Below are 11,446 nucleotides of genomic sequence, written 5' to 3'. Positions count from 1 at the left end.
AATAAATATAAACGTAACCATCTTTGCAATGTTATATCTTTATTCTAGGTGTTCAAAGATACATAATAATATCATGGTGGAAGAAGACACATGACATATACAGGGTGTCCCAAAAAGGTCGGGATACCTAAATATCTCGGAAAATATAAGTTTTACAGAAAAGTGTTTCAGACAAAAGTTATATGGTTTAAAAATATCTATTTACTGATCCTATCAGTTTGACCTTGGATTGCGTAGCCAAGGTCAGGTAAAGGTTACATTGATTTTCTTAATTGGAACACCCTATTTTTGATTCAAAAATCTAATAGTTGATGTCGAGAACTTTCCAAAACGCTATAATGAAATATTTTTTCATGAAGTACTTTTCAAGTTATAATGCTTCAAAGTTACAGTATCGCCGGCATTAGCATTACCCAAAATATTACGTTTAATTTATGAGAAACGTTATATTGCGTGTACATTAATTTCTAAACTTACAAAACACTTCATCGAAGTTATCAGCTTCTCTCGTCAATATCATGTCGTTCAAAAATTACATAAATAAAAAGCATCTCTTGTGTATAGTGGAAGAAGGCATGTCATAATAACATGTTAGATGCTCCCACCATGTATAATAATATGGTAAAAGAAGATTCGTGTCTTCTTCCACTATACATAATAGATGCTTTTTATTTACGTCACTTTTGAACTACACGATATTGACGAGATGAAACTGATAACTTCGATGAAGTGTTTTGTAACTTTAGAAATTAATGTACACGTAATATAACGTTTCTCATAAATTAAACGTGCCTAAAATTGTTTTTGTAACAATAATATAATTTATTGATATAGAATCGTAAAACTAAATATTTAGTTTTCATTGTATACTTAATATATTTTTATGTACATTTAATTATAGATACATATTATTAAATATATATATGACATATATAATTGTACATATATTATAATTGTATATAATATATGTCACATATATATATATGTGACATATATTATATACAATTATAATATATGTACAATTATATATGTCATATATAATTGTACATGTACTGATAGTATTCATTTTTGGAATATTAAAAGTTCCCTAATAAAATTAAGCGTAACTTTGGAACTGTTTGTCGGTAATAAAAGAAATATTTCTTTTTTATTAATCTCCAGCCCATTCGATTGACCCTAATCATTTAATTTCATCTTACAGATATCATAATAAAAGGCCCTCAACCCTTCAACCCTTTTATCTGCTCTGAATTTATTTTGTAATAGTGACAAATTGACGTGTGTTTGATATTCATGTTTTAAAATTAACCGATAATTGCATAATAACAGATAATAGTATATTACATTTTTCAGATAATATCTTCAAGATGTCATCTGAAAAATGTAATATACTATTATCTATGTTACTATGCAATTATATCTTCCCTATATTATATCTTCCCTTTCACAGACCTTGATGTGTTGGGAGGGCTCAGTACCCTGACGATATACACAAAAAGGAATGGTTTTTCGTAAGTATCTAAAAATTTTAGGATCTATCTGAATTATATGTATATCTAGGTAAATTTTTAGATACTTGAGTAAAATCGTTCTTTTCATGTAAAAGTCCAACGACGGGGAAGCTAACGTACCCTCGTCGCCGATTTAATTGAACGTAAACGAACCGCAGCCGGTTCGTCGCGTCGCGCGTTTGCATTGGAAGTGTGTTGAAATTATTGGACTAATAGACTTTTCGCAAAACCCATTCGATGGAATTCTAGTTCAATGATGGAATCATACATCTTCGATTGTTTGACAATAAGCAGAACTCTCATTGAAATACTGCATAAAGCCTGCCGCACACGATGCTTGTTTTCTTGCTGGATTCCTAGCTAGATTAGAATCTTACCACCGTATTGGTACTGATAGTGTCAGCATCGTAGCCAATACGGTGGCAAGAATTTATTCTAGCTAGCAATCCAGCAAGAAAACAAGCATCGTGTGCCGCCGGCTTAAGGCTCTACCACCATGGTCACTGCTCTCTCACGCCAAATACTCCAGACACAAGGTGCGATGTCGGCCACGTAATGTCACGCACTTTGCAATGGTGCAGTGTTCGCGCGGTTTAGCAATTACTGTCGCTGTCGGCTAATTGAGGATATGCACTGTCTGTCGGCAAACGGTTTGACCCTTAGAGGTAAGAAGCGACCAATTGACTCGGATTCATCTCATAGGTCACTCAAAAAGGAGTTATATTACTCTGATCAGGACACTATCTTTTGTGCCTTTATCTACCAGCGTCTCAATCGCGTTTTATCTGACTTGATCAGAGCCTATAGCTGTTAGTTTTTTGCTCTTACGAGCCCAGGTAGAACACGGAGTCGTAATTAAGTCATAATGGTATCACAGAACGTCATCATGACGTCATTTGATACTTAAAAATTGATTTATAAGTGACGAATAATGATGTCCTCGTGACTTTTGTGTTCTACTTGGGAGAGGATCTCATTTCCTAGATTGTCTAGATTATTAGACTCGGCAAATAATATTATCGTGAATATATATGCATGAGTTTAATTAAAAATGTGTAAATACAAAAAATTCGAGATAAGTCGAATGGGTACTCAGAAAGGCTAATGATTTGAACCGGGTAATAAGTTATCCGAGTTACCCGGGTACTCGCGCATTACCCGAAACATGCCGGGTAATACCCGGATACCCGTATTAGTCGTATTACCCGGACGCATTACCCGGTTACCCGAGTACCCGTGTCAGTTATATTACCTGATGACAGATGTTACCCATATAGGTTTTTGTTTTTTGTCAATAAAATGTTATTTTCATGCATTAATGTTAAATCCGTACTTTCTATGATCACACATTCATGGAGCAATCGGAATTTATACTAATTCAGAGTCATTAATCATCTTTTGTCGAAAAAGTTGGGTATGGAAGTACTAGGTGTTCGCCGTCAAGAAAGCGGGTGTCTATTTGGTGTTAGCCGTCAAGAAAATGGATGTCTATAGGTGTTCGCCATGGAGAAACTAAATGTCTAGGTGTTCGCCGTCGAGGAATTAAGTATCTAGGTGTTGTCTACATGTTCGCCGTCGAGGAAGTGAGTGTCTAGGTGTTCGCCGTCAGGGAAATGTGTGTCTAGGTGTTCGCCGTCGAGGAAGTTGGTGTCTGGACGAGTTGATTGATTGGCTGACGCAAGTTACGCTTACACAAGTTAGCTGTATGTGAAGGCAGCTTCACAATACATACACCGCTATCGGTGTATTCTTTTAGATCGTCCAATATCAACGAGCGCTCGGGTAATACGACTAATACGAGTACCCGGGTATTACCCGCATGTTTCAGGTAATGAGCGAGTATCCGGGTACCCGGATATCATTAGCATTAGTACCCTCATATTAACGGGATTAATAATTACAATTTTTTAAATATACAAAAATATAGGAAATTGTTAAATTTTATATAATAAATTTTTCAGTATAAAAATAATTTTACTAAAAAATATTATAGTATAAAAATATAGTTCTTTAAAATTCCACTATTATCGGGTTCGACTCGAACATGCAGTTGATACCCGAGAAACTTTTATATTTTTGTACCCATACATGCAAAAGACTACAGTAATGTGCATGTATTTTATTATTATTAAATATATTCCTTTTATTATTCCGTAAGAAAATCATTCTATCCATTCAGTTTCAATAAAAGATGATTTTTAATAATGGCAGAACATATTTTCTTCAATGCAAATTTTAATATTATATTAAAGATGCGATAAAAATGATAACTGTAATTGACATGCTGCCAAAATTATCACATATAAGCAGCCTGGAAGAGAGCAGCATTATTCGGGAGTCATATTCTTCTGTAACAAGATCGTTAGTATTTGACGTATTGCTTAACTTTTCTTTACGGATGGATCTTATGAATTTGACGTAGAATCAGAATACATTCGCTCTCCACTATGAAGATTGTTCTTCTTTGTTCTCGGATACTAAGCAGCGTACCACAAGGCGAAGGAAAATTTATTAAATTTAATTAGATGAAACTTAATAAATTTTATAATCATAAATTAACAATTAAAAATATTCAATTATTGCTAATGTTTTACTCCATTTATCAATATTTCAGTCATTATTAGTTTAATAAAATTTTATGTTATCGTATGTATTCCTGACGTTTTCGTATAATCCCACATTATTAAAATTTTTTAATTATGCTCTTAATATTATTTTTATTGTTCTTCTTAATTTTAATTCACACCATTCGCTATGTCACAAGAGAGGTGTAATATATGGATTTATTGACAAAATTATACGTTTATGTCACCCTCAACAAAATAATTTGATCAATGCAATAAATATTTTTCTAAGTAATGGTTATCCACTGGATTTTATTTTTTCATCTGTACAAAAAAGAGTAAAGTTCCACTCTGATTTTAATAGCAGAATTGCTGACAAAAAATTAAGAAAAAATTTTTCACAATACTTTACGTGAATTCGATATCTGAAAAATTTACTCCAATTGCTAATAGGTGCCATTGTAAATTGGCATTCTCTATACCAAATACATTAAAGAATTTTATAAAAAAGGGCAAAAACCAGTTGGATCATTTTTGCAATCAAAACGTTGTATATAAGATCTCTTATGATGATTGCGATGTTAGTTACGTAGGTCAAACTAAAAGACAATTAAAAACAATATTGCACGAACATGTATCTGATATTAATAAGAGGTCAAAATCTCCAACGGTGATTACCAATCATCGCATTGATCAGAATCATAATTTTGACTGGGATAATGTTGAAATTTTGGACATTGAAGCTTCTTATAATAAGAGATTGATATCAGAGATGGTTCATATTAAAAAACAGAAACACGGGATAAACAAACAGAATGATACAGATTCTCTGCTAGAATCATATCTCAATATTATTCAATCTCTTTCCCCTTCTTAGTTTTGTCCTCTGCCCCTTCCAAATCACCGTCTTTCCTTTGTCTCCTTATTTCCTTCTCATAACGTCGCCTGACATCGTCAATGATACGTTTCAATATACTTATCATGGCTTATTTTTACCTATGTGACTTAGTTTATTTTACGTATTTCTCTTATTGTCGGACTCACACCACTATGATAAATCAAGGTATATATATGTACGTAGCTTAATTGGCACTAAATTACTATATAATTATACATATTTGATAATTAATCTAAACTGTAACGCAATTGTTTGTATTTGAATTATTTGTAAGATTGTAGATCTTGAAATCATAAGACGCGTTTACTTTCACATAAAACGATGCTTTTACGTTTGGACTGCACACATCGAGCGATAGGGAATGCGATCAATATATATTTTTGTAATTTTACGGAATTCTTGGACTAACTATTTACGTTGAAAATGACCCGATCGAGGTTGAAACGTTTGTAACTAAACATTCTTTATATTTGTTATGTGTATTAAATGTTCTTTGTATTACATATGGCTCGTAACCCTTTTTTAATTACTAATTTATTTTTATTGTATATTATCATTACTGTAATTGTAGTATACACATAATTACTATATTACAATTATTGTTGTATTAAATTGAATAAAAAATTATAATCAAAAATAGTTTTGAAAAATTGCATTCAGAATATATATAAAGTAAAATAATTAGAAATAAAAGTATAAATATAAAACAATAAAATAGAATTTCGGATAAGACTAATGAGAGTCAAACGCTGATGTAAGAGCGAAGAGTTAGGAGATACAGATAATACTCAGGTGTTAATCGTTATCTTCATTTATTGTATAAATATAAAACAACACATATACTTACCCGCAAAAACAGACTATTATATAAACAATGCCCCGTTTTTTTTTGCATGTAAGTATATTTACAAAGAAAAGAGGACCGCCGATAAAATCAGCAGAGTGATGGAAGGCCTCTAGCTTTTGCTAAATGAAACCTTAAATTGACATAGCGATTGGAAAAGTTCTAAGTGTATTCAAGATCTCTATAATTGCTAATAACTATATATTAATAAAACCGAGCTAATCTGCATAAAAAAAAGATACAACTTCGTAATTCCATTTTTATGCAGACGCGTATTATAAGACAAAATTCGTTAAATTAACTTGTTTAAATATTCGGTTTCAAGTTTCTTAAAATTCAGCAACTTTTATTTCTATAATAGAAGATGCGAAATTAAAATTTTCGTTCAACAATCCATTAATAAACCCCTTGTAAGTAAAGGAAAGGTCCCTATTATGAGATATCGAATTCATTTTGGGTAAATGCTAAAAGTCTATAAGCAGAATAAAAAAAAATAATAGATCATTTTGAAAGGAATTTAATAAGCTTTAAGATGACGTTACCTAAAATTTAATTCAAATTCCATTTTTTTTTAAATTAAAGAAATGTAAAAAGTGAGCAAAACGCAAAATGAAAAAATGTGCTCCTAATATGAGATGTCCCGAAAAATCGATAGTAAAACGGAAAGTATCAATATTGCAATTAAAAAACTTTATTTAATGTTTCTAAAATACGAACAAACATAGCCAGCGTGCGCGAAAAATGAGCATACAATAGATTATACTTAGAACTTGTTTTCAGGTAGTTGGAATCAAGCATCGCAGATATAGGCACTCAACGTTCATTCCGGTTGTCTTTTTTATTATTGTACAATAACATTTATACTTTAGCAATGATTTTCACTATAACATAGGAGCATTCCTAATATTTCATATTAGGAATACCCTGGGTATCTCATATTACGATTTCCACGCCTTATAACTTTACGATCATCAAATCTAACTTCTATAATTAAATAATTCAACATAACCCGTATTTTTCTATTAGTACGACCTTACTCTATCACTACATGAAGATTTTATTGCCAAATATTTATTTATTAAATAATAAACAAAGTTTAAATGCTCATCTCAATAAAACTTGAAGACATCCAAATTTTAAAATCTTGTTTTACAATAACTACAGGCATGATCTAATAGTGAACTTTTTACTAAATAGTTTTCAATTCAAGAGCAATAAATTCATGGTGGAACCAATAGATAGCATTTATTAGTTTAACAGAAACGCTACTATCTTATATTAGGCGCCTATCTCATAATAGGGGGACTTTCCTCTATTATTAAAACATTTATTAAGTAAAAATATAAACATTCTCATTGCAGAATCAGAATTCGGATTTTCTTGAATTATCTGCGAATTATGTGTGCATTTAATATGTGTGCATTTTGTACATACCATCTTCTATGGCCGGTATTCATAGTCTGTTCTCATTTTAAAATCTCATCTTAAGTAATGTCTTAAGGTGCTACTACTCCCTTCTAATTGGCTTATGACATCTTAAGATTGCACTTAAGATGGTCTAAAATATAAGAATCGCCTATGAGGTTTATTTTGATTTTTCATTTTTTACTAAGATGATTCTCCAAAATCATGTATTAAAGTATTATATGATATTTTAGTTAATATCTTCTTGATTTTAACAATGTCTAGTAGATTTTTTATGTAATTATTTTTTCGTCTTACGGCAATTCTTAATATTTTTAATTGTTTGTTTTTTGTAACAAATTTTCTTTTTTGTTCTTCAATAATATGTCTCAACCTAGCTGTTTGACATTGTAATTTTTTTTCGAAAACATTTGCTTGAACTTGTATTTTTTCTTCTAAATTTATTTGTACAGATTGTAATTTATTTATTAATTCTTCATTTTTCTTTTCCAATTTTTGGATTTTCATCTTCATTTCTTGAAATGTAAATACATCATTTCTCTTCGATGTTTCACTTGTATTTGTTTCGTCTGTAACAAAAGTAAATAAAAATTGCAAACAAAAATGAAAATAATATTATAATACATAGACACATACAAAAACATACCTGTATCTAGCTTACATGTAGAATTTTGTAATTCATCTTCTTCTAACTTCGGAATAAATTTAATTTCTATCTTTTTTTCATTTGAACTTTTTTGCTTTCTTATTTCACTTATATTTATTTTTACTGTTTCTACAAAAGTAAATAAGAATTATTAACAAAAATGAAATTAATACTATAATTTTTTAATGTAATTTTATTATGCACTAGTAACTTAGCTAATACTAAATATTCCTGAAATATTCATAAAAAGTTCTTAAAATTAAAAAGAAAACATTCCAAAAGTATCCTGGAATATCCTGAAATAATTACGGAATGTAAAAATAACATTCAAGTATCTGTCAAAATTTCTGTTCTCTTAAATAAAAATAATGTAGAATATATATATTTATAAGATCATTTTTAATGACATTTAAAGACAATACTTTCAAAAAGGAATTAAGGCCTGATTGCACCAATGTTACTTTGACTTTAAAGGCTTAAAACTCTCTCTCTCTCTCTCTCTCTCTCTCTCTCTCTCTCTCTCTCTCTCTCTCTCTCTCTCTACCTCTCCCTCTTTCTCGGCTTTAAAGAGATAAAATAAGTTTTAATTCTCGTTTAAGATCAAAGTGACATTGGTGCAATCAGGCCTAAGACTTTTTTCATCGCTACAAAAATCACTAGCTCTTAGTAAAATGATTTAAAGATAATCATCTCATATGATGTACCTCAGCATATAATGTATTAAATTTTATGTAACTAAATATTACATAGCGACTCTAAATCTTTGGTATAAAATATATGATATAAATAAATAAATTCATCATTCAATATAAATCATTGATATATATGTGATATATCAATGATTTATTTAAAATATTTTAAAATTAATATTAATATTAATAAAATATTTAATTTATAATATAAAAGTTTCTTTAATAAATTCGAAAGCCGTTATGAACCAACGCAGGTATTGATGCGAAAATATAGAATTTGTTAATTAAACATTGAGTAAATATAAAATACAAAACCACGTAAACGTTTCGCTTTTGTAATATTACGTAAATATAATGATATTTTTGGATCGAAATGAATTTGCGTAATATTATAATCAGCACACATGGAGATATTATGTCTTTTATAACTGCTCAACTATTTGCGCTAAGTTATGTATTGAATGTATTGAAGAAGACCAAAAAAGTAGTCGAAACGTCTACACGGTTTTATATTTTATACTCAATGCTTAATTAATAATCTACATTTTTGCACTAACATCTGCATTGGCTCATAATGGCTTTCGAAATTATATATTTAACACTAGAACCGCGACTTGTGCTATTTTTGACCAATCTAATAGTTTTTCTTTACCGATTTATTTGAATTTGTATGTAGAGCTTTAGAGTTTTGTGACTTTTCATAAATAATCATAATTAATTACAAATAATTTTACTTTTATGGTAACAACCCTCCCTCGTAAAAAAACTAGATTTATTTTGAATCGCAATTGAATTAACTTAGACCCATGGTTCTATGTTAATAACAATACATATAAATATATATTTTTTAACCTTCTATGTATTCACCTGTACTTGTAAAATTGTTAAATAAATTTTCAGTAGGTACTACATCTGGTTTTAAACGTACTCTTCTTGTAGTGTTGCTAAAATCTTCCGATTTAAAATGGATATTGCAAATTGCGCTGTATTTGTTAGGTATAAATTTTTTCCGTCCGGTTGCTTCAATCCATTTAGCTGCTATGCTTTCTATTTGCGGAAAGCTAAAATGTATTCAGTGTATTATATTCAGTGTAAATACATCGTGCATTTATTCGGCAATCTAAATTCTATATTTGATCTAAATTTAATCTAAACATACACATATAAACTATTTATACTATTTATATGATCTTCATGTTTGTACAAATATAAGATATGAGTCGCAGATTAAATGTAACGGTACTTCTAAGACTATATTTCAAGACATTTTCTTGGAAGAAAATTTTACTTGATATGGTAATTATACATGGTTTAGCCAGTTGCACTCACAAAATCAATGAAATTAGGCTTAATGTGTTTTTGTATAAAACAAAAGATCTGACAGAAAAAAACTTCACCCGTGAATCGAGCTATTAATTGTTAAAATTGATGACTATTCAAGTTATGAAATCTATCATACCGACTTAATGTAATAAACTGTACGTGTGCTGTATCACGTTTACTTGGTAATAATGATAATTTAATGATAAATAATTATCTGCTTTAATTAATTAAAAACAATCTTTTTATATAATTTAAATTACGGCAGAGAATAATTTACGATTCAAAAGTTTTGAGATGTGAGAGGGGCTAAACTATATAATTACCTTAGATATAATACAGTATACGGTACATGTATATACATTTCGTGTAAAATCCTTGGAGACGTTTTGGAATTTAGCCTATGCTATTAAGATTATATAATCTGACCTAACATATACATTTTTCTATCATTAATTAAAAATTATTTTTCTTAAATTTACCTAAACACATGAATCTTGTATTTTCCTTTATTTCGATTTGGACAATTAAGTACCTCACAATGTTTCGTCATTTTTTTTTAAATTGCAATAAAAATATATTTATGTACACGAATAAAGGTACTTTTTTTGTTGACCCCTCCGGTTGGAGGGTTTTGAAAGCTTTCTACCACGCCTATTGCCAGGACAGGGTCCCTTGCTTTTTTATTATCTCTGATGTTCCATTTCGCATAATTCGCATATTTTCTAATTCTTGATAAATCTGTATGCAAAAGTGCGTGGTGTGCGTAAAGTAGGGATAATCTTCCTTCAGATGGAAATATGTCTTCAACCAGTCTTAAAGGTAAGACACCCTTGTTGTAAACTTCAGTATTTATTTAGAATATCTCCTCACCTCAAATCTTAGTAAAAATGTACTTATTCAACGCGTTTTCATTCAAAACGAAAGAATCCGATAAAAAATGCGGCGGTCTGTCTTGCGAAACAAGTTATCAAGCGTAAAATTCGAGCTTTTAAAGGTTAGATATCTGTCAAACTCGATACGTATCAAACATACTTTGGTTACATTCGCATGCGATTGCGCTGTGAGCTAATACCAACTGCCAAGTGCATAAAAAGACTATGATTCTAGTGACTTTAACTACAATTGAGTTGGATTAGTGACTCTCTAATCAGAGTCGCGACACGAGAAAAAGAGACTCTAGTTAGAGACTCTTCACGGTCTCTTAAGCCCAGTGTCCACGATGCTAGAAATCCGTCAGAGATCTCGGATGAAGAAAGAATTGACCAATCGCATTGATCATGTGACTAAATTGTTTAAATGTAATTGGTTAATTCTTTCCCTCTCCGAGATCTCGGACCAATTTCTAGTATCGTGGACACAAGGCTTTAAGCCTTGTGTCCATGATACTAAAAATCGGTCCGAGACCTCGGATGAAAAAAGAATTGACCAATCGCAATGGTCATGTGATCAAATTGTTCAAATGTGATTTGTCGATTTTTTCTCTGTCCAAGATCTCGGACTGATTTCTAGCATCGTGGACATCGGGCTTTAAGCCCAGTGTCCA

General features: G+C 30.4%; 1 protein-coding gene across 1 annotated transcript; it reads right to left on the bottom strand.

Annotated features, from left to right (window-relative positions):
• Nucleotides 1-7,981: 7,981 nt before the first annotated feature.
• On the bottom strand, nucleotides 7,982-10,939 carry LOC108725134 (THAP domain-containing protein 1-like). The gene is made up of 3 exons (XM_018451931.1): nucleotides 10,383-10,939; nucleotides 9,509-9,641; nucleotides 7,982-8,017 (listed from the first exon to the last, which is right to left on the bottom strand). The coding sequence occupies exons 1-3, from the start codon at nucleotides 10,451-10,453 to the stop codon at nucleotides 8,009-8,011; spliced, it is 213 nt and encodes a 70-aa protein (XP_018307433.1). The 5' UTR covers nucleotides 10,454-10,939; the 3' UTR covers nucleotides 7,982-8,008.
• Between the last annotated feature and the right edge of the window lie 507 nt (nucleotides 10,940-11,446).

Source organism: Mycetomoellerius zeteki, unplaced genomic scaffold, assembly GCF_001594055.1.
Source record: "Mycetomoellerius zeteki isolate Tzet28-1 unplaced genomic scaffold, Tzet1.0 scaffold327, whole genome shotgun sequence".
Taxonomy (NCBI): Eukaryota; Metazoa; Arthropoda; class Insecta; order Hymenoptera; family Formicidae; genus Mycetomoellerius; species Mycetomoellerius zeteki.
This window is presented reverse-complemented; position numbering and strand designations above follow the sequence as displayed.

What these genes read in the sequence shown, in the direction of transcription:
- LOC108725134 (XM_018451931.1), bottom strand. Translation starts at nt 10,453, where the DNA reads ATGACGAAACATTGTGAGGTACTTAATTGTCCAAATCGAAATAAAGGA. An exon ending in TACAAGATTCATGTGTTTAG is followed by an intron (nt 9,642 to 10,382) that starts GTAAATTTAAGA and finishes AATACATTTTAG; the next exon opens with CTTTCCGCAAATAGAAAGCA.